The 23150-nt window shown below is 52.6% G+C and overlaps 1 protein-coding gene across 6 annotated transcripts in view; it reads left to right on the plus strand.

The window, feature by feature from the left end:
* Positions 1-23150, plus strand: part of PTPRS (protein tyrosine phosphatase receptor type S) — a 129126-nt gene that overhangs the window by 40199 nt on the left and 65777 nt on the right. For all 6 annotated transcript variants that reach the window (XM_053965639.1, XM_053965641.1, XM_053965640.1 and 3 more), the window contains exons 3-5: positions 10727-10872; positions 11790-11931; positions 20422-20610. In XM_053965639.1, the coding sequence (XP_053821614.1) occupies positions 10727-10872; positions 11790-11931; positions 20422-20610 (477 nt within the window). The remainder of the gene's footprint in view (positions 1-10726; positions 10873-11789; positions 11932-20421; positions 20611-23150) is intronic.

The raw sequence follows: 23150 nt of genomic DNA on the forward strand, positions 1-23150 counted from the left end.
GTGTGGTTCAGAGACAGAAATTGTGATGACTCGTGTGGTAAGAGTCAAAGTTCACCACTGTTAGAGGCTGTGCTCATCCATTAGTCATGGCCTTATTAGTTCTTGGTTTCTCATTTTTGAGATCTCCTGTCCCAAGATCCTCGACATCCCAGTTTCAATAAGCAGTGCAGGCTCACTGTTTAGACCCAGGTGTTTCAAGCTTGTATATCCAGAATCTCCTTTTGTTCCTTGGAAAATATGGGCTGAAGTCTCTCACCAGAGGTCAGATAGGAATGGTGTAATGATCTTTTGAGAACACCCCGAATTCTGGGCTCTAGGAATTGCACCTGTTCCTGGAGACAGAGCCTCCTTCTCTTGCCTGAAGGAAAGAAGCAGTAAGTGGAAGTAATACAGCTTTTATTTACAGAGCAGAGCTTTATCAGACATATTTTATTTGCCTGGTGTGCCTTCCATCCCCAAAAGATCCCCACGTGCCCACGTGAGCTGCCTGATCTTGGCTGGAGTCAGCATCTCGTGCATGCAGCCCCTGCTGAGCTGCATTTCCCTGGGTGTTTGCAGTGTGCAGAGCCCTGTGGGGTGTCACTGACCAGGGTGTGGAGCTGATCCCATCCTTGGGGTCTGGCTGGGTGTTTGCAGTGTGCAGAGCCCTGTGGGGTGTCACTGACCAGGGTGTGGAGCTGATCTCCCTGATCCCATCCTTGGGGTCTGGCTCTGCGCTCCCTCAGCAGGACCACGAGCTGCAGGAGCTTGTAGCACTTCGTTTTCCCCTTGCTGCTGACTCTGCTGTCACTTTGCAGTGGCACAGGACCACAGCTGGGCTGGATTAAGATGGCATTGCCCCCTGGGAGCTGGATCTGGGCTCGTTAAGCTTTTGCTTCTTGCAGGCTTGTCCCGTAGGAAATGCTTTTTCATGTTCTGGTATCCCCTGTGGACTCCGGTTCTTTAGTGACTCAAACAGAGCAGTGGAGGTGGAGCAAAGAGCCAAATCCTTTTTAGCTGGGTCTTTTCTAGGTGGGTGGTGAATCAGGTTGCTCCAGGATGCCAATATCGATGACATGGCTGGAGGAGAAGCTGTCTTAGCGATATGGCAAGGGCAGGCAGAGCTCCCTGCCTCAAGCTCCTGCTTGCTAACAACCTGGAATTGCTGTCATTGATGGACAAGGGGCCCTCATTAAGTTGCCAGGACAGCTCCTTGGGTCTCTGGCTCTGCTCTGGGTTGTTATGCCTTGTTATGGGACTTGTGGACAGATCTGAGATGAGATGTTGTTCCAGCTGATGGAAAGCACCCGTGCATCCCCAGGGTCCTGGCTGGCCACGCTGCTGTGCTCCTGTGCTTGCTGGAGCTTCCTGATTAAGGGAAGTTTGGGTTGGATATTAGGAAGAAGTTTTTTACAGAAAGGGTGATAAAGTTCTGGAATGGCTGCCCAGGGAGGTGGTGGAGTCACCACCCCTGGATGTGTTTAACAAAGCCTGGATGTGGCACTGGGTGCCAGGGTTTAGTTGAGGTGTTGGGGCTGGGATGGACTCAATGATCTTTAAGGTCTCTTCCAACCCGGTGATTCTTTGAGTTCTGTGAATCCTGGGCTGCCATCCTCCATTACAGCAGTGCTCATCTCCTTCAGCTCCTGCTGCTCACAAGCAGCAACTTTCTCCTGGCAATGCCAGCAGGTGAAGGAGGATCCTGGCCAGAGGCCCACCTGCATTCCCACCAAGTTACTCCTCGGCCCTCGGGTTGGTGGGTGCCAGGAGAGGGTGGAAGCAGAGATCAGCAGCTGGGGCACCCTCTGTGCTCCCCAGTGGGATGGGTGAGGGAAGGGAGGTGGGGAAGCTGAGGCATGGGAGAAGGATCTTTGTGGAACGGCCACACAGCTCCCTGTGCTGTCCCACCCGGCAGTTTGCATCCTGTGTGTGTATCACTGCACGTGCCCTGACCCTTTGCACAAATCACAGCTGGAAGAATGTTCTCCTGGGCTGTATCAAGGTGCCAGTCACTGCAGCTGGGACTCATCCTTTTTGCCATGGAGAGAGGTGGATCCTTTCCATGCATAGGGATGTGCAATGGTAGCCTGGAGGGGTCCTGTCAGAACAGGATGACTTCATCCCAGCTGCTGCTCCCATGTGATAAGGAACGGCCCCATCCCTGAAAACCAGCAGTTTAAGCAGACCAGAAGGAATGATTATGCTTCCCCTCCAGCAGGCAGGATAACGTGGTTTTTCTCACCTTGCATGTCAGAACTGGGAACAGATTTTTGGTAGCCTCAGTCTCCTCCTGCCTCAGTGCTGCAGGCTTGTCCCTCCCTTCCAAAGGGTCTGGATCCCAGTGCACTGCAAACAGGAGCTTGAAGGCTGTATGGATGTGCCAGATCCCCAAATTACCATCCTTAGTGAGGATGGCATGTGCTGCCTCAGCCTGGCCAAGGGGAGAGGGGGGAGCTGGCACAGGGGTTGGGGCTGTTGGACTTGTGTAGTAAAGGTGTATTAAACTAATTCTTCATCTTCCTCACCCATTTTCTGCGTGTGTTAACTCCTGTGCTGGTGCCATCCTTCTCTGCTGTCCTTCCTCCTCTGGGGCTTTGCAGGAAAGGAGAGGGGGTGATCCTCCAGGTGACATTCCCCCTGCCTGCAGGGGAACAGGCTGCATCCTGTGGTAACCCAGCTTTTCTGAGTCAGGTAAGGGCTTTGGTGGCTCAGCAGCAGGGGAATAGCCAGGTGGAAGCATTTCACTTCTAAAAAAAACATCCTCAATCTTCTCTTTTTTACCCTCCTCTGCCCAACCTTGCCAGTCCCATCTCCCTGAAGAGAGCCAAGAGCTGCTGACAGTAAGAGGAAGTCTCCATCTGAAGCCTATAATTATCCTGTCTGCCTTCCCAGAAAAGGCCAGTTGGGGAGCGAGCGTGCTCCTGTTCCCCAGACCAGCCTTGCCTTCTCCTGCCTCCCCAATTACTGCTTAATGGACTTTTTATGATGATAAGACAACTGGGTTGGGGAGAAGTTATTGACGGGGAAATGGAAAATAATTCACTCCCTGTTTGTTTGTTCTGTCAGAAAACCCTCATTTTAATTTTATTTGTGAGGCACTGAGAAACAGCCCTCAGAAAGAAAAAGTGCAAAATCTGTCAGTAAAACCCTGGATTTCATGAGGTCCCTCTGCAGGACCTCTCCAAAGGGTGTCCTCAATCCTGTGGAGTGTCTCCATAGAGACTCCTCCCCAGTCCTTCTCCCAGTTTGCAGCTTTCTCACTTGTCCTGAAGAAAAATGTGAATTCTGGAGCTCTGTACCCCTGTCTGCAGCTCCCCCGCTCCCGAACGCCGCTGCTGTGGAGCACAGACCCGTTCCAAACAGCGCATCATCCTTGCTCCCCACTCTCCATCTGTCTCAAACTCGGCTGCTCTCTCTTGTTTTCATCTGCTCTGTGGTTTGTCTCCTCCATCTAATCTTCACTTCCTTGCTCTGGCTCCAAACGCCTCCCTCCTCTCCAGCTTGCTCCAGTTCTCTTGCACAGAATCGTGGAATAGCCTGACTTGGAAGGGGCCCACAAGGATCATCAAAGTCCAACTCCTGGCCCAGCACACGTCAGCCCCAAGAATCCCTCTCTGTGCCATTTTCCCTGCTGATGTCTTCTCATTCCCACTGATTCTCCCACCCTTCCTACCTTCTGCTCCCCCTTTTATCTCCGTGTCCCCTGGGGTGACAGAGCTGCTCCTCTGGCTGTCCCTCGCTGCTCCACGCTCCCGTCCCCCAGCTCCAGTGCAGGGCATGGATCTCCATGTCCAGGCAGACCACAGCAGCACCTGTGTGTAAAGCTGCTCCCTGAAGCAGCAGACAAACCCTGGGAGCATGGCTGGACCCCAACCCCTCCTTCCTGGACAGGAGTTGAAAGCACAACTGCCCAGGGCTGGGGCTCTGGGTACCTTGGGCTCGTTCTCCAACTGGGAGTTGTCTCCATCAGCAGTTGTGGAAAAGGGAGATGGAGTTCCACTAGAACAGCAGAAAGCTCCAGCCCAGAAACCAGAGGGAGGAGGAAGAGGAGAAAATGGGGTTTAATCCTGTGCACAGCAGTGGGAAGGCCATCAAATTTACTCCAGGTTGCTCTGGAAATTAGCAGGAGGTGAGAAATAACAGGGAGAGATGTCTCATTCCAGCTGACACGACTTGGTTATTGGGAAAGTCCAGAAAAATTTCAATTTTTATCTTCTTCCCCCAAGAAGCACCTCTTGGGGGAAGGTCTCTGAGTTCTCTCTGGTGAGGTTTTTGTGGTTATTTTGTTTTTCTCTCAGTCGTCCAAGGCTGCAGCTGTGCTTGGTGCCACCCGGGGTGCTGAGTGTCGAGCAGGTCTGTTCCCAGACCGTCCCCTGCTCCAAGCTGCGTGTGGTGTCTAGACCAGGACAGACAGGCAGGTGTGAGAGATGAGGGTTGTCACCTCCCCGCGACGCGTGGCAGCCGGAGGTGCGGGAAGGGCGAGCCCAAGGTCAGCCGAGTTTGCACCAGAGCCAGAATCCCAATTATGGGAATGATCTGGAGCTTGGAAGAGCACGCTGAGTTGTGCAGCAAAAAGCAAAATAACATTACCCATGAGTGGCTTCATGGTCTCATCTTTAAACCTTTGTTCTCAAAGGTGGAGCTGCACGTCTGTGGCTCTGTGTGTGTGCACAAAATGGTGAATTTCCTTCTGCTGAATGTTTTTGAGCGAGGATGGAAGTTGTCTCTGGCTCTCGTGTAGCACGGACACTCTCCCAGGTGGGCAGCTCCGTGGGGAATGTCGGGCTCAGCACCACGGGGCCGTTTGCTGGAGGTGGAAGGGGAAGGATGAGCAGCAGGACGGCTGTGCTCGTGTGCAGGGGAGCTCGTCAAGCGGCCAAGCAGCAGGAAAATGGCCTTCCTGCTGTGCCCTTGCTGCAGCTTCAGCTCCTGTGGCACTCTGGGGGCCAGTGGAGAGCCTGCTCCTTCCCCCGGTGGGATAATGAGGGTTAGTCACCAGCCAGGGAGGAGCTGGAGCTTTGCGTGGGTCGGCGGGACGGGCGCGTGGGCTTCCACAGAGCTGCCAGCAGGCACCAGGGCTCCAAAAATGGGAAAAAAACCCGTCTAAAATACGTGTTTGTGGCTGCCCTTCTTTTGTCTCCGTGGATTGCTGCTGCTGTGGGCGAGGGGCCCTTTCAGGCAGGCTCCTGCTGCTCTGAGGCCAGCTGGAAAACAAGTGGGTTTGCCTTTGCTGGCAGCCCATTGTTGAGGTGCTTTCCTGGGCGTGGCAGGAGCAGGGGGCGTGTGAAGCACACAGGTGAGGTTTGTCATCTGCAGTCAGCACCAGCTCCCTGCTGTGGGGCTGGAGATGAGGGGAGAGAGCTGGAATGGGGGTCAGGGAGAGCCTGGGGGACAGAGGGACAGTGTCACACACACTGATGGGCAGGGACCATCCTCCAGCCTGTTCCTTGACACCTGTGGGGCCAGGAGGAGAGTGAGTGGAAGGGGACATGTCCCCATCCCTGTGGGAGCAGTTTTCTGCCTTGGACCGCCCCAAAGCTGCCAGCTGGAGCTCAGGGGGGAGCAGCAGTTCTGGGGTGCTGTGGAGAAAGCTGCTCCTGTCCTGTGGTGTGTCAGGGAGCCTCAACTCCTGCCCAGGCTCCTGTTGCCTCCATAACCCACCCGTGGTGCCACAGGAGAGCGGCCAGCTCCGTCCAGGCGTGGGGAGGGAGGGCAGGGACGTGGTGCACGTCCATAACTGACTCTTCCTTCTTCTCCCCCTGCTCCCATCAGCTGTCAGCTCAGATATGTGAAGCTCGTTTGTTCTCCTGCCTCTCTCCCACCCCTCAAACCACCTCTGGGTTCTCCATCCCTCTCCCTGTCTCTGGTTTTTGATGTTTCAGACAGACATATGGTGGCCGGGCTGTCTCCCTCGCTGCTCGTCCATCACCGCCTATTCACCGTGGCAGAACTTCCTGAGGGACACTGGCTTTAAAGGCTGAGATGTCCCCTCCTTCTCCCCACTCCTGCATCTCTCCAGCTTCCCTGCTGCAAAGCTCTCAGCCTGTTGTGTCGTCCGTGTATCCTTAGCAGGGAGATGTTGGGTGGTTTTTACGCGACTGTGTGCGATTAACTTCTCCTGCTTTGGTGTCACATGGAGGAGGGAAGGAGGAGAGGGGAGAGGGGGCAGCAGCATCGTTGTGTTTGGTGAGGAACTGCCTGGCTGTGCAGCCCTCACCCGTGGGCTGGGGGGTGAGGTGGAGACCCCCACCCTTCTCACCTGAATCCCAAAATCCCGGTGTGCTGTGTCCCTTTGGAGCAGGTGCTGCCTGTGGTCCCCCAGGCTGTGGTTTGGGAAGGGAATCCCACAGGAGCTGATCCCTGTGTGGGGATGGGAGGGCGAGCGCTGGGCTGGGGCCGGAGTGGTCAGGGGTGGCCAGAGTGAGGCCAAGGGAAGGACATGTGTGTGCTGAGCACAGGGCACAGGAACCAGGAGGGATCTCTGTCCCTGTGGAGCCCAGGGCACAGGAACCAGGAGGGATCTCTCTCTGTTCCTGTGTGCTAATGGAGCTGCCAGGATGGATCTCTCTATCCTTCTGTGCTGATGGTGGAGCCCAGGGCACAGGAACCAGGGGGGATCTCTGTCCCTGTGGAGCTCAGAACATGGGAGCCAGGAGGGATCTTCCTGTTCCCCATGGAGCTCAGAACATGGGAGCCAGGAGGGATCTTCCTGTTCCTCATGGAGCTCAGGGCACAGGAACCAGGAGGGATCTTCCTGTTCCTCATGGAGCTCAGGGCACAGGAACCAGGAGGGATCTGTGTCCCCATGGAGCTCAGGGCACAGGAACCAGGAGGGATCTCCCTGTTCCCCATGGAGCCCAGGGCACAGGAACCAGGAGGGATCTCCCTGTTCCCCATGGAGCTCAGGGCACAGGAACCAGGAGGGATCTCTCTGTCCCTGTGGAGCTCAGGGCACAGGAACCAGGAGGGATCTCCCTGTCCCCCATGGTGCTCAGGGCACAGGAACCAGGAGGGATCTCCCTGTTCCCCATGGAGCCCAGGGCACAGGAACCAGGAGGGATCTCCCTGTTCCCCATGGAGCTCAAGGCACAGGAACCAGGAGGGATCTCCCTGTTCCCCACGGTGTTCAGGGCACAGGAACCAGGAGGGATCTCCCTGTCCCCCATGGTGCCCAGGGCACAGGAACCAGGAGGGATCTCCCTGTTCCCCATGGAGCTCAGGGCACAGGAACCAGAAAGGATCTCCCTGTTCCCCATGGAGCTCAGGGCACAGAACCAGGAGGGATCTCCCTGTTCCCCATTGTGCCCAGGGCACAGGAACCAGGAGGGATCTCTGTTCCCCATGGAGCTCAGGGCACAGGAACCAGGAGGGATCTTCCTGTTCCTCATGGAGCTCAGGGCACAGGAACCAGGAGGGATCTGTGTCCCCATGGAGCTCAGGGCACAGGAACCAGGAGGGATCTCCCTGTTCCCCATGGAGCCCAGGGCACAGGAACCAGGAGGGATCTCCCTGTTCCCCATGGAGCCCAGGGCACAGGAACCAGGAGGGATCTCCCTGTTCCCCACGGTGTTCAGGGCACAGGAACCAGGAGGGATCTCTCTCTCTGCTCCCCACAGCCCATGGCAGCTCTCCAGTGTGGTGCTTGTTCCTTTTGGGAAGTGCGTGGGCAGGAGTGAGCGCTTGGGTTTGACTTGATGGCTTTCCATTCAGCTGTGGAGTAGGATCACAGGTACACAGCAGCCATCCAGTCTTTTCAACCTTCCCTCTGGAGACCCAGACCCCGCAGGAAGCCTCTTGTAGTAGGAAAATTCTTTTAAGCTCCAGATTTTTCCGTTCCTATTTTGATACTGCACAGAAAGTGGGTTTTTCTACTTTGCAAGCAGAGAAAGGGGGAAAAATTATCTCTGTGACCGCTGGACTGATGGAACTCAGACTCAGCCTTTCCAAACCTGGCTTGTTCTCAGCTATCCGTGAGGGAAGGTTGGTGAAGTGATACCAAATCCCCTGGACTGTCAGTATGTTGTCTGGGAAATGTGTTTCTTTGATTTTTATTTATTTATTTAAAGCCATGGTCCTGCAATCTTGGCAGACGGGGACAAACACCTCTGAGTGGGCTGATGGGGTTTCACATGGCACCTTGTCCCTGCCTGGGAGGCTCCCAGAGCCCTTTGCAGAGCTGGAGGCTGAGCTCTCACCTTGGGTTTCCCTTTGAGCTGGGCCTGGCACGGCAGAGCTGAGGCAGCCCCACAGCACGGGGGGCACTGGCCCTAGCTTTGGATCAGCAACATCCTGGATTCCCAGCACCTTGGATCACCAGCCCACTGGGCCACCGGCACCTTGGGTCACCAGCAGTGTGCCTGTGGTGGCCCTGGCTCTCTCCTCCCTGAGAGGAGAGGGCTGCTCAGTGCTCAGCGTGGGCTGGAGACAAATGCTGCAGTGACTGGGGCTGCAGAGGTGGAGAGCAGGAGGAGGGAGGAATGAAATCTGCAGCCCAGAGGCTTGGGCAATTTTCAAATGAACAATTTAGCTCTGATTCTCAGCCATTTTTCAAGTGAGTAGTAAAATCTCACAGGTTGGGTGGTAGGGATTTTTGTTTGGCTCCTTGTGTCTAACGGTGAGTCCCTTGTAGGCAGCTGGGAATTGCAGGAGCTCAGGAAAAGCCCCATGCACAGACAGCTCAGCTCCCCCATCACCCCACGCTGAGGCAACACAGGACCCCAAAAAGGGATGCTGAGCAATGGCTCCAAATTCAGTGGTTTTTGGAGCACCATGCCTTTCTTCAGGACGGAAATAGAACCTTGTTTTTCTCCTCATCTGAGCTCTCATCATGCAGCCTGCACACATTTAAATGTATACGTGACATTAAGGTTTATTAGGGGCTTTTATTTTAGGAAATGAACTTGCATCAATAAAGTGTTCTTAAAAGCCCTGGATGTTTTTAGCTGTACCTTCAGAATTGACTTCTGCAAACTCTTCAGATATCGAGCGGAGGTGAGGGCAGGAAGGAAGTCAGGGGCAGAGTGAGCATTTATATCTTAGCCTGGAGCAAAGTTTGGGTTTTACCTTTCTCAGATGGAAGACAGATCCCCCAGTGCCAGTTCCTCCAGTGGGACTTGCTCGATAACCTTTAGCTGTAACATTGCAAAGAAGACTCTGACCTCTAAATATAGATTTGGATATTTATAAATGCGCTGCTTTGTACACACAGCATTCGGTGGGACGTAAACAGCTCCAGCAAATTGTATTTACCTCCAGCATGGAAACAAATGCTTGATTGCATCACATGAGCTTGCTCAGTGCCTTTTATTTATATACTGCTGGCCATGCCAGGCAGGGAAGGGGAGAAAGCTTCTTTTTGTCTTTTGACCCCTAAAAGACCCTGGAGGCTTCTCCCCAGCTACCATTTGGCCTCCTGTCAAGCCCTGTGGGAGGCTGTTTGCATCTTATTTTATAGCCTCTTGAGTATGAACAGATAAATACACACATCTCAGAGTCACGTGCTCTGCTTTTCTCAAGAAAACAGACGGCAACTTTATGATCTGAGTGATTTTATTTGAACACAGCTGTGGCCTTGTGATTTAAATATTTCAATAAATTTTAAACTAACTAGATGAGAGGAAACAGTTTGAGGAAAACAGGTTAGAGCACAGAAGGAGGATTCCCAGAGGGTGGGGGCAATATGGGCTCTGCACAAATGCTGCTGGCCTTGGTTTCCCCTCATGAGCAGCCCCTTGACACCTCCCTTGGTCAGAGAGCCCATCCCAGCCTCTGCCATCCTTGCAGAGGTGCTCTGAAGGCAGTGGGATGTTGGTGGAAACCAGTGGAGGGGTTGAGGGAGAGGTACTCCAGGCTCAGGTGTTGTTCTTCAGGCCTGGGCTGGCTCAAGCACAGCCTGAGTGTGCAGTCAGGCGTTGCTGCTGGCTCTGAGAGGAGTTTGAAGGAGATCGTGGCTCCCTCCTGGAGCAGCATGAATTCCATGTCTCTCTTGGGAGTCTCGTGCTGAGCAGAGGGGAAGGGGAGCTGCAGGAGCAGGCTGGGCTCTGCCCTGGGGTTTTTCAGCTGGGTGGTTCTGACCTGATCACAGCTCTGGTGATTGCCTGCTTTGCCCATCAAATTGCCTCTTCTGAGGGATCACTTGCCTGGCCTGTGCAAATGTACCTGTGAGGACCTGCAGGTGAAAGCAGAGGTGCCACAACCAAGGGGATTTCACACCCTGAAGCCACTGGCATCGGCCTCTTTCACACCATTGTCCTCAGGATCTCTGTGTGCCGACTCCTGCTCCATCTATTTCATGGTCCTCCTCCCACCTTCCCCCCTTCCCTGGCTATGTTCCTATAAATCTCCCCAGTTCCTTGGTGTTTTGGTCATTTTCAAGGAGCTGGGAAGTGCAATTCACTGTTACTAAGTGTTGTTTTCAGCTCTACCAGCTTTTGGTGATGCTCATTAGATGGGTTTTGCAAGGGCAATTTCCCCTGTACAAAACAATTTAAAAGTCCACTTTTCAGGAGTAAAAGAGGTTTTGCAACATTGAAATCTTCTTTGTAGGATCAGGCCCCTAATCATTTTCTGCTGGAGCTACTTCATATGTAAAGTGGAGGTAAAGGCTGTTCTGAAAAAGGCCAAGAGGTTTAATTTCAACTGGGATCATTAAGAATAGCAGCAACAACACTGCTATTAATTACAAACCGTGTTTATTAGAGTTTGTCTTTGTGACTGCCACTGATGGCATTTCCCTTTTGTCCTCCAGGTCCTCCCGTGTTCATTAAAAAGCCTGTGGACCAAATTGGTGTGTCAGGAGGGGTGGCCTCCTTCGTGTGCCAAGCCACTGGAGACCCAAAGCCAAGGGTCACCTGGAACAAGAAAGGGAAGAAAGTGAACTCTCAGAGGTTCGAGGTAAGAGATGTCCTTGAAATCTGGTGTCTCTGTGAAGAGAGAGACTGACACAAAGCAGCTCCTGCTCCTCTTTGGCCACCCTCAGACCTGATAATAAAGGGAAATTTGGAAGGGGAGGAGTTTTAGCAGCAGGAGGAGAGAAATGCAAGCTCTTGGCCATGTCAACAGCTGGGTTTGTTCCAAAGCAAGAGAGAACTTGGCTCAGTTATGTTATTGAAGATTTTTATTTTGTTTTGTTGCGTTTTTTCCCCTTCCTGGGATATAATATAACTTCCTGCTTTCGTAAGAAACCCCAACAAAGCCAATGGTACCTCAACTCTGCAAATGTACCTTTCATACCCATCTGTGGCTCAGCATTTTAATCCTGGGGCAGTCTGGAGAAAACGTTGCAGTTGTTGGCAACCAGACCCAAGCAATTGGCATTGTTTAGATAGAAACGAGAGCAGAGGAGCAAGGACTGGGAGGTCATCCTGTGGAATTTGCTGTGGGACTCAGCCCTGCCAGGCAGCTGTGTGCTCAGAGGAGCTCCGTGGTGTCAGCTGCCCCTGCAGATGGAGGAACAAGGCAGGGGTCCGTTTTTATTTCGTTTTCCTTTGGTCTGTTTCATTCATTCCTTCAGCCCAGTTGTGCTCTGAACAGCCACCCCACACCCCATCAGCGTGGCTTGTTCTTTCAGAGCCTTTGAGATGCACACTGGGGGTTTGGTGGGGCGGTGGTCACTGGCAGGGTTTGGCTGTGACAGCTCTGTCACCTGGAGCTCGCTGGAGAGCCAGGCTGACCGTGCTGGTGACGTGTGGGGGCTGAGGGGCAGCTGCTGGAGGCTTTGCAGTGGCTGTGTGCGTGTGTCTGGGGTCTCTTCACGAGCAGCAACCCAAGGACACTGACCATGTGTGTGTCTCTTTGCCTCTGTCCCCCAGACCATTGAGTTTGATGAAAGTGCAGGTGCTGTTTTGAGGATCCAGCCCCTGCGGACCCCCCGGGACGAGAACATTTACGAATGCGTCGCTCAGAACCCTCACGGGGAGGTCACTGTCCACGCCAAGCTCACCGTCCTCCGAGGTAAAGAACCTGGCCCAGCTGGGTCAAAAATCCATGGCTAAGGTACAAAATCCTCCTGGGTTGGGTTGGGTTTGGTTTGGTTTGTTCTGACCCATCAGATGTGTTTGCTGTTCTTACCTCAGAGAGACATAAAACTGCTGTGTAAGAAACAGAGCTAAAACTGGACCACTCCAGGAGGGTTGACTGATGATGTGCTGGGGTTCCTTCCAACCTGAATTATCCCTATGACTCTTATGATCTTCCTCCCCTCCAAAAATTCCTTCTCCAGATTTAGGAACAGCACCAGGAGCTCCCCATTATACACACAGAAATGTGGCTCCAGGAAATCCTTCCTTGAGGAATCACTTCACAGGCTGGGGTTGAGGTGCTTATGGATCTGCATGGGCTTTCACACATTTGGTAGCAGTACAAATGTCTTTCCTTTCCTATTGTGCCTTTCTGGGCTTCTCCCCTCTTCCCAGAGGTCCTTGGCTCTGTGGTCTCTCCAAGAAAACAATTCCATTCTCCATTTTGTTCTGGTTCTTTTTCCCACTTGTCCCCGTTACAGAGGATGTTTACATGGATGCCTCCCTCATGTCATCTGTTTGAAATATGCTCCCTGAACTGGATGTGGGGGAGGGAACAATATGCTGTTGCTCTGGATGCCTCTGGATGTTTGCTGTTATTGCCCTGGAGATCCCTAAAATCCCTGTGTGAAGTTCTGAGCGAGGCTGGGTGCTAAAACTGACCCATTTTAGGGTTTGGAACACCCATCAGTGACGTTCTCTGCTCAAACCACAGGGCAGTGCAGGTGATCCTGGCGGGAACGGGGTGGTGGATAACTGCCTGAGAGCTCCCAAGGGGAATTTAGCTTGGCTGTGGATGAAGCCATGGGCATTTCAGTGGCAGCAGCAGTAAAAGCCCTTCTCTCTGCAGTGAACAAGACTAACAACAATTCTAGGAGCTCCAGGCAGGAGCCTCACAGGGCCAAGGGGTAGCTTTGCTTATGGGTCAGTTGCTTTTCCTTCAGCAGTTCCAGAGTTCCCTCCAGGAGCAGCTCAAATCCTTTTGTTAGAACAGGCAGCAAGCACGTCCTTCATAGTGCAGAGCAAAATTGGTGTGTGACCCCCCCCCCCCCCCAAAGTGCAGCAGGGAATTCACACCAGACATGAAGGGCACAAGGCAAAGCCCCCAGCCTCCCTTTTCAGCTGGGAATATCCCTGCTGTGGGCTCTGTGCTGTCAGGATTTTGGCTGCCTGGGAGTGTGGGGGCCCGTGGTCCAGTCATGCCTGACAGATTTGTGTAGGTGACTTAGATGTGTGTGCAGCTCCTGTGCCTGGCATGGCATTTAACCTTCTGTTGGAGGAAGGTGGTGGGATGGAGCTGTCAGGAGCTTGGAACGGTGCAGTGTGACAGGAGTGTGTCTAACTGTGGTTATCCCAGAGGGTGGGAGCCTTATTCTTCACACTTATTCCCATGAATTCCTTTGGAGCTGTGACAGTCTGGGAGAAGGGCCCCTGCAGTCATATTCAAAGCTTGTACCCCTTGAATTTAGCTACAAGCAGTGGCAGGGGAAGGTTCTCCTCCAGCTCCTGCAGTGGTTTTAATGCACTGCCCACCAACAGTGAGCTGCAGTGTGTGGGGTCATTGTATCTCTGAATCATCAGCATTGGAAAGACCTCCAAGGTCACCAGGTCCAACCTTTGACCCATCCCCACCTTGTCCCCCACCCAGAGCACTGAGGCCCATGTCCAGTTGTTCCTTGGGCACTTTCAGGGACGGGCACTCCAAACCTCCCTGAGCAGCCCCTTCCAAGGCCTGACCACCCCTTCCATGGAGAAATTCCTCCTGATGCCCAACCTGAGCCTCCCCTGAGGCCGTTTCCTGCTCCCCTCTCTGGTTGCCTGGGAGCAGAGCCTGATCCCACCTGGCCACAGCCTCCCATCAGGAGGCTGTAGAGACTGAAGTAGGAATGAGCTGAGCTCAGGGGCTGTCCTGAGGGACCTGGCCTCTTTGTACGTGTCTTTGTGCAGCTCTTCCTTCTGGGATCAGCATCATCCACGTCAGCCAGAGGCAGTTGACAGCACAGGGGCTGCATCTGCCCACTGCTGACTAATTCCACCCTTTGCTGAGCCCACCAGAGCATTCTGACTGTGGCTCTGCTCTCACGGCTCCCCTGCTCTGTTTGTCTGATGGGACATGGTTTGGAGTCTCCTGGAGCACTGGGGGCTCATGGAGCTTGAGGGAGCAGGAATTACCTGCAGGGTGGGCCAAGGCAATGTTGAAGAGCATCAAGGAAGCAGATTTTGTAGCATATCCCCCCCTTCTCTCTCAGCTGGAGTTACTCCATCCTCCATCACTCCTTAGCTCTCACACAGCAGAGTTTGTCTCCTCTTTATCTGTGTTTTTAAGTGCTGGGAAAGTTAAAAGCACCAAGCCAAATGCACTGATCTGCACAATGACAAAGTGAGCATGTTGGCATCTACTCCTCTCCTGTTCCTCCCCTCTTCTGCACTCACCCACTCTCCTGTTTGTCTTTTCTCTCCCTGCTCAGCCTCCTCCTCTCTGTCTCTGCTCTCACTTGCACAACTGATGCTGAGCAGAGAGAGGGGGCTGCTCCACGGCTGCTCCACAGCCTGGAGATGGATGGGAGCTGTCATTTGCAGAACCTGTTACCTTGGCACACTCTGGAGAGTGGAAACCTGAGTCCAGCTGCTGCAAACTGTACTGGGGGGCTCTGGGGTAGCTGTGCAGCCTGTTGCCTGTGCTGCTGTGATCCCAGACATACCTGTGGGTACCTTCCTGCACCAGCACTGCAGCATTTCCTCAACACCAGTGCAGTCTCCTAACAGCAAACAAGACAGAAAATATTCCCTCTTTTCAGAAGAGAAAACAGGACATTTTTCCCTACTAGATGCAGCTGCTGAAGGGATTGAGCATAAACCCTTCTTGCTTATGCACATGATTACTCCTGGATCAGACCCTGGTAGAAACCCACATGCCTTCACTTGAAAACAGGAAACTGCAGGAGAGGGAACCTTGGGGAGCTTCTGAGAAGCAGAGCTGGGATGGACACCGTTCAACTCACACAGTCCCTTCACAGCAGCTCTGCTGGCTTGCTTGTCCTTCCTGCTCTGCTTCTCCAGGGATCCCAGTTTGGTAGGGCTGTGGAAACTGGCTGTTCTTTCCACAGCTGGCTAGACAGAGTGCCTGCAAACCTGACTCCTGCAGAGCTCGGAGAAAAAGAAAGAAAGGGGATTTGGGAAGCATTTTCCAGTTGGTTTTGACTCCAGCTGCTGTTGTTTTTCATTGTAACTTAGGCAGGAAGGAAGGTCGTTGGCACAGGCACGCCAGCCCCCAGTTGGTGTAGATTCTCTAAGTTGCCCACTCTCAAGAAAGATATAAATATCTATATCTGTATCTCTTGGGATAGATACAGACAGGTTGTGGACTCCCCATCCCTGGCAGTGTCCCAGGCCAGGCTGGACAGGGCTTGGAGCAGCCTGGGACAGTGGAAGGTGTCCCTGCCATGGCAGGGGTGGGATGAGATGGGCTGTGAGGTCCCTTCTGTCCCAAACCACGCTGGGATTCCATCTGTGTCTACATTTCTATCTCCATCATCTCTGCCCATATGATGATGATTGTTATGACTTCCTGTATGCAGGTTATCCTTTCCCTCCACGTCTTTAGTGACCTGAGAGAGGCTGTGAAGGCTTTCCTGTGCTGTCAGAGCTGAGTGGGCTCAGGGGACAGGGACCTCAGCTGTGGGAGGCACGGGCTGGGTTTCAAGCAAGGACCAGGCTGGCTCTGTGGAAGCTGATGGAGGGAGTTCTGTGGGGGTTATTCTTGTGAGCCATTAGTAAATGCAGCACAAAAACCAGTCATTAGGCCAGGTCAGTGTAAGGGAGCAGAATTTGGTGTGTCCTGACCCACCCCTCACTGCATCCTGGGCAGTGCTGGCCGTTCCTGGGATTGCTGCACTCCAGAGCACGAGGGAGAAGGGGCTGTGGGACACATCAGGGCTGTGGGACTCCCTCCTGGAGTGTCACTGGGGCTGCTGCGGACAGACTTTCACAGCTTTTAGTGTTTCCCTCTTGGTTTCCTTTCATGAAGTATTCAGACATTTCTTTAACAATTCCAGCCTGAAATCTCCCTCACACATTTCTTCCTCCAAGAGCACATCTGGTGTGGGAATGTGTAAAGTTCTAGCAAGATCCCTGTGGTTTGTTGGGGTTTTTTGGGTTTTGTTTTTTTTTTTTTTTTTTTTTTTTGTGATTGTTGGCTTTAAATCACAAAAGGGAAACAAGATGCATTCTCTGGACGCTCAGCAGAGAATCCCATGGGAGCACATGGGAAAGGGAAGCTGCTCCCTCTGAAATGTTACCTTGCCATTTGGAAAATTCCTGGCAGTCTTTCTTCAAACTTGACTTGTTTTGCTTTTCTTGTAGTGACCTGAAAATTGGGTGACATTGACAGCAGATTAATTCTGTAGCTCCTGAATAACATCAAAGTAATTTTAACTGAGATGCCTGTAGAAGGAGGGTACCTGGGGACACATTAGAGGAGGGAACACAGGCATTACCTGCACTGTTTTGGGGTGCATTTACTGCCTGTGAGCCCACAAATTTTAATAACATTGTTAGGCTATTACTGTTTTCATAGTGGAACTTCGAGCTCCAAAGAAATGGAATCAACAGACAGAGCACATTACTGAGACTCCTCCCTGCATTAAAATTGTTTTTGGCTGGGCAATAACAGAGAACTGAGACACAGGTACAGACACACGGGTGGAAATGACTTGTTGATGTAATTTCACAAGGCACATAGTGCCAGGATACCTGGGGAGAGGGCAGCTCTAGTGTTCATAAACATAACAAAAGGAACAGGGATGAGTTCAAGAGTGCTGGATTTTGGTTTTGATCCCGATTAAAACTTGTGTCACTCGAGCTGCTCCATCTCTGTGTTCCTGCTTCTTCCACCCTGAATGAGGACAGTCGACTGTAGAGAGCAGCCAGCATCCATATCTCCAGAGGAGAGTGAAAAATCCCTCCTCCTCTTCCCTTCACAGCATCCTCATGGCTTTCTGCACCGACTCCATGGCATGACTGCTCACGCTCACACCCTCCTCCTCTAAATTATTAAACAACTGTGTACACCCTGCGGGAAAAAGAGCAGCAGCAACACCCGCTTTATCTTCCTTAATCATCCTCATTTCCAGCACAGCTAATTAGCTAAACCCAGAGCTGCCACCTTCCAGAGTGACAAGGGGACAGAGCAGCTCTGTCCCCTGGCTGGGGCTGGGGACCCTCGCTGTGTGTGGCAGCCTGAGCTGGGTCCAGGCACAGAAGGTGTCCCCGGGTGGGGTTTGTTATAAATGACAGCTGAAGTGCTGCTCTCTCTTGCCCTGCCTCTCTCCATCCCTCCTCCCCTGCTCTTTCTCACCCTCCTTTGCTCAGTGAGGCACTGAGGTGTTTCAGCAGCTCGGGGTTGGGGGGGCTGTGAAGAGCTGGGTCTCAGTCAGGGATGAGCAAGGTGTTGGGATGCTCCCTTCATATGGCAGCTGCACCTCAGGAAAAGCTTTGCCTGCACGAGCCAGCTCGACTCCAGCAGCAGCTGCCCAGATGTGTCCTTGAAGCATCTCCAGCTTGTGTCTGGTTCTTTTGTTCCTGCAGTTGCCTGAGCTGCTCTCAGGAAGAGAATTCACAACCAGAACCATTCCTTGTTTATTCGGGGACAGCTCTGGGGGGTGTTTGGGGGGTGGATGGGGAGGGTGGCAGGGCACGTGTGTGCATGTCTTGTGGGGATTGCAATGAGGTTGTAACTGCATTGTTACAGGGAACCCAGCTGATAGGGGATGGGGGAGTTTTACTTCCCTGACAGGAAGGAAATCTGAGCACTTGAATCAGAGCAGTCTGTGATGTTCAGAGATGCTTCCTCTGCTCATCTGATCCTCAAATCTGATCACGCCTCTAGTCACAGTTGTTTTAATTAAACTCAGAGGAATTCTGCACATTGTGCTGCGAGATTAACGTTTTTGTTTAATTAGAAACACTCGGTAATAATGGTTGTGCCCGGCCTCCCCCAGCACACACGCACACACATGTGCACACACACCCTGCCAGGCACAGGTTATTCCCTCTGTGCATGAATTGGCTCATGGAAGGAAGGGGCAGGGGCTGGAGGCAGGTGGAGCAGCATCACCAGGGAGCAGGATAAAAGCAGGGATCAATAGTGATGTCATCTGCAGCCAATGCGGCTGCAGCTCCTCACCCTCCCACGGCTGCTGAGAGAGAGGAGGGGAGGGAGGACCATTAAAGCCTGGCTGAAAGCTGTGCACAGGCACAGCAATTCCCAGAGCCCCTGTGCTGGCCTGACATCGCTGCTGGGGGGCTGGGGGGCTGCAGGAACACACGGTTTGGGGGGTCCTGCAGTGCCCCAGCACAGCCCAGGGAGCTCAGAGGGCTGGGTCAGTCCCTAGTTAGAGATGTGTGTGGACAGCCCCAATTTATGATACAAAATTCTGGTTTAGAGGTGCCTCAGATGCACCAAAACGGTTTTAAACTGAAAGAGTGATGCTTTAGATTAGATACCAGGAAGAAATTCCTCCCTGGGAGGGTGGGCAGCCCCTGGCACAGGTGCCCAGAGCAGCTGTGGCTGCTCCTGCATCCCTGGGAGTGCCCAAGGCCAGGCTGGGCAGGGCTTGGAGCAGCCTGGGGCAGTGGAAGGTGTCCCTGCCATGGCAGGGGTGGCACTGGATGGGTTCTGAAGTCCCTTCCAGCCTAAAGCACTCTGGGATTCCATGAAAAAGCACCCACCACAGCAAGGCCACTGGGTTTGTCCCCTGCCCTGCTGTCTGTGGGTTGTGCCATTTGTATTTGGCTCTGTTCCTCCTTATCCATCATGAGCCAGCCTTAGGAAACAAGCTCTGGGTGTGTTTGCAGGTGGCAGGACTGTTCCCAGCCAAGCCCAGCCCCATCTCAGTGCCACTGTGAGAGCTCCCATCAGTGTCAGTGGGAGGCTGGTTGTGATGGATGTTCATTTTTTAAGAATCCCACCTTTTTTTAATTCCCTGCATTATTTCCCTTCTGTTCCCTCACCTGTTTTGGGATGGATTCCATGCCACAGACTCCCAAGGCTGTGATTCCCTGACATGGCTCATTGGAGATGACAGAGGATCCCTCCCAAATCTCACCCTGCTGCTGGCATCCTCCTTCCAAGCTGCCCTCCCCTAAACATGTTCAAAATGCACATTCCTGAGCTGTGGCAGCATGAGACAGCTCTCCCCATCCCAGGAGTGAGGGGCTGTGTCAGATATCACTGGGGAAACACTGGGGTTTCATAGGAGCTTCCACAAATTAGTCAGCATTGTTGGGATTGCCCTCCTCACCCTCATTAGTGAAGGCAAAAGCAGCACTGAGAGGAGCAGGAAGCTCAGCTGAAGCTCAGTTGAGCCTCTCTGCTGGGTGCTGGTGCCACTCTTCTTGGAGGGCAGCAGCACTCAGAAGTAATAAATCTAAAAATCACACCCTGGCTGACAGCACTTGGCATACTGTTGTTGTGTGTGTCCCCTGTGGTCACTGCAGCTGAAGGAGGAGATTTTCCTCTCCTTTCTCCCCCAGTCCCACTGTCTTTGACAGCCCTTTCCACGTGGGTTCTTCCATTATTTCTCTTGTGCAGCGTGTTCTGCACGGTGAGGTTTGGAGGGGAAGGTTCCTGTTAGCTGTGGCTGCTCAGAGTGTTGTGTGCAGTGCAGGGATCCCTGCACAGCCTCTGCTCTGCCAACCTGCCAGTGCCAGCCCCTGGCCTGGCAGAGCTTCCTGGCAGCACCTGGAGAAACTCTGACACGGTGACTCCAACACAAATCCTGTGAGGAGCAGGAGAGGGAGCTGGGGGGGCTCAGCCTGGAGGAAAGGGACCTCAGGAGGGACCTTCTCACTCCCTGCAGCTCCCTCACAAGAGGGTGCAGCCAGGTGTGGGTTGGTCTGTGTTCCCAGGTAACAAGTGATAGCACAAGAGGAAATGGCCTCAAGCTGCTCCAAATTGTTCAGGTTGGCTATCAGGAAACATTTATTCACTGAAAGAGTGAATAAACATAGAACATAGATAGGAATAAACATAGAACAGACTGCCTGGTGGAGTTACCATCCCTGGATGTGTTCAAAAAACAACTTGACGTGGCATTGGAGAACATGGTTTAGTGGGCAAGTGGACTTGGGGGATCTCGGAGGTTTTTTCCAACCTTAATGATTCTCTAATTCTATTCTGCTATCCCCCAAAGGATTTTTAAAGATTTCACTTAAATGTAGAATGCTGTGGGACATTGAAATAACCCCACAAAACGAACGGGCTGGTAAATTTTATTGTGTCGCGTGTTTTCCATCTTGGAGCACTCAGTGTTTGAACTTGCACTGCACAGGGCAGTGCCTACCTGATGCTTTCCTTGGGGTGTTCCACTGAACCCTGGCACCTGTTGAAGCCCTTCCCTTTGCTCTCCACCCCCCCCCTTCCCAGAGGACCAGTTGCCTCCTGGCTTCCCCAACATTGACATGGGGCCGCAGCTGAAGGTGGTGGAGCGGACGCGGACGGCCACGATGCTCTGTGCGGCCAGCGGGAACCCCGACCCCGAGATCACCTGGTTCAAGGATTTCCTGCCCGTCGACCCCAGCGCCAGCAACGGCAGAATAAAACAGCTGAGATCAGGTAAGCTCTGGGGCTGACACTGGACGAGTTGAGAGCAAATAGAGGCGTGAGGAGACCGCTCAGAGGCTCCTGAAGCAGAGGAGAGGGCTGGGAGATGCAGGCCCCGCTGCTGTGGATTGGGGCATTTGAGTTTTTTTGGTTTTTACACCAAGAGCGGTTGGAGATTCCACTTCGAGCCCTCCTGGTCTTCTCTGCTGCCCAGTTGGCACGAAGGGAATGACAACAGGGAAGCTGGTGCCCATCCAGATGAGTTCCCTGGATCATGGTACTCTTGAGCTCAGGGCAAACTGGGGCCTGGATGGGGCTGAGGGTTTGCTCCTCTGAGCAAGAACTGGCAAAGAAAGAACCACTCTGGCAGACACGGCTTTTTAGGCCACACACACCTGGTGTAGGGTCCACAGCTCAGGCAGCCTCTTGCTGTCAAACACGATGGTGTGAACGGAGCCTCTCAGAGCTGGTGTTGAAGAACAGCTCAGCCCAGCTTCACGTCCCTGCAGCCATCGCTGGAGAGCACTTGGGAATGTTCCGGAGTGAGCCCTCGGTGCCTCTGCCCATGGAGTCCATCTCCACCAACAGATGTACCCCAGCTCCGTGGCTCTTGTCAGTTTTCCATCTTTCCCCATCTGCTTGTCCATCTGTCTCTCTTGTTTGTTTTCTGTTTGCTGTTTTGTGTGTGTGGCAACGTGACATCTCTTAATATTCACGTTTCAGGAGCTGTTTTTGTACTTGTTAAATCTGCCAGTTCTCTGTGTGAGAGTGTGTGCAAGGAGGGCATAGGTGGACTTATTTTTGAGTACTACTGATAAAACACTTCCACTGATAGCTGCAAAAATGAAACAAGTTTTGCAAGTTCTACCTTCTGACAAAAACTAACCCAAGAAATAATCCTTTTCACAAACTGCTGGGGCTGACTGCTTTGACCCAGCCTAGAGGAAAGGTGTCCATGGTTCATTTTTAAGTATCCTTTGGCAAAAGAAAGGCATTGTTGTAGGCAGAGGGAAAGCAGAGGCTTTGGTGAGGCAACTGGAGTTGATTTGTTCATATTAGACCTTTCACAAGTTCTCTAGTAAAGTGATAATCAGCTGCTCCTGCCCAGATCTCTGCTGGCCCTGGAGAAATCAGTTCTGACTCTGTCCTGCTGGATCTGCACAGCAAGGCGTGGAAACACCTGGTTTTTCTCTTGCTCGCTTTGGCAAAGATTCTGCACAAAGTTCTGTGGGCCACTGGTGGAAAACCTCAGCACAGCCCCGGTTTAATGTCTCTTTTACACACCTGCATAAATGCCTCCTTGTTCAGTGAAGCAAAGTTACAAGCAGATCCTTAAACTGCTTTGTTGAATTAGAATGCCTTGTTGAATCCCACGAACGCGGATGAGATTGACCTCCCTGTTTTATCATAACAGCTGAGGCAAATGCAAATAAAAAAAATCACTCAGCATAAATAATGAGAGGTAAACTAGAATTATATCATGCTCTGTGACCATGATCTGAAGTGTGAGTAATGCACAGGCAGATTATTTTTAATACATTCATCATCTTGCTAGAATGCCTTTACTCTCTAGCTCGGTTTGATCTGGTGTTTTCCTTGAAGCCACCTGAGTGCTGCCTTTTTATTCCAGTGAATTTATTAACCTCAGAGCGAACCCTTGACCCTTCTGATAAATAGAAGATACCTGCTGAGATTTAATCTCATTTACAGCTGCTCTAAATTAGTAAACTGGTGAAACCCTGAAGCATCCCTGTAGTCCTCAGGGCACAAACCTGTTGCCTGTTATGTCAGGGAGTGCAGAGCCTTGGGCAGTCAGAACTTCCCAGTTCTCCAATTTCATCTGCTTCCATGGCCTTCCAAACCTTGCACGTTCTGCAAAAAATAAGGCCTGCAGAAGTGCAAAATATTAACATTAGTGTCGTTAATGTGCACTGTGTCAGCACTTGTGTCTGTGGAAGGGAGTCAAGGCCGAGGCAGATTCCAGTGTGGGATTGTGAGTGAGGCGAGGCCTGCTTGGGCTGCTAAGGTCAGATCTTTATTTAATATGTTCATCTTCCCAAAAAACAAACTCTGCCGCCCAGAAGGGTGGCACTGGGGGTGCTCCAGGACACTGCTGATGGCCTTCAGGCTCTGTCAGCCAGCAGTGGGACTCTGGCCACGAGCCTCGGGGTGCCCAGTGACAGCCAGCGCAGGGTGCCGGACAGATCTGCCACCAGGGAGGAGCAGCTCTGCAGCTAAACCACAACTGCACTCCGTGCTAACAGGTTCAGGAAGATTTAGGAAGGAATTCCTCCCTGTGAGGGTGGGCACAGGGTGCCCAGAGCAGCTGTGGCTGCCCCTGGATCCCTGGAATTGTCCAAGGCCAGGCTGGAGCAGCCTGGGATGGTGGAAGGTGTCCCTGCCCATGGCAGGGGATGGAATTGGATGGGATTTAAAGTTCCTTCCAACCCAAACCAGTCCAGGATTTAGTGACTGTTCCCTCTGAGGACTGAGCTGTGTGTGGCTCCCTGAGGGAGCAGCAGGACAGGACAGACACCCAGATTCCCCCTGGA

This window comes from Vidua chalybeata, chromosome 27, assembly GCF_026979565.1.
Source record: "Vidua chalybeata isolate OUT-0048 chromosome 27, bVidCha1 merged haplotype, whole genome shotgun sequence".
Lineage (NCBI taxonomy): Eukaryota > Metazoa > Chordata > Aves > Passeriformes > Viduidae > Vidua > Vidua chalybeata.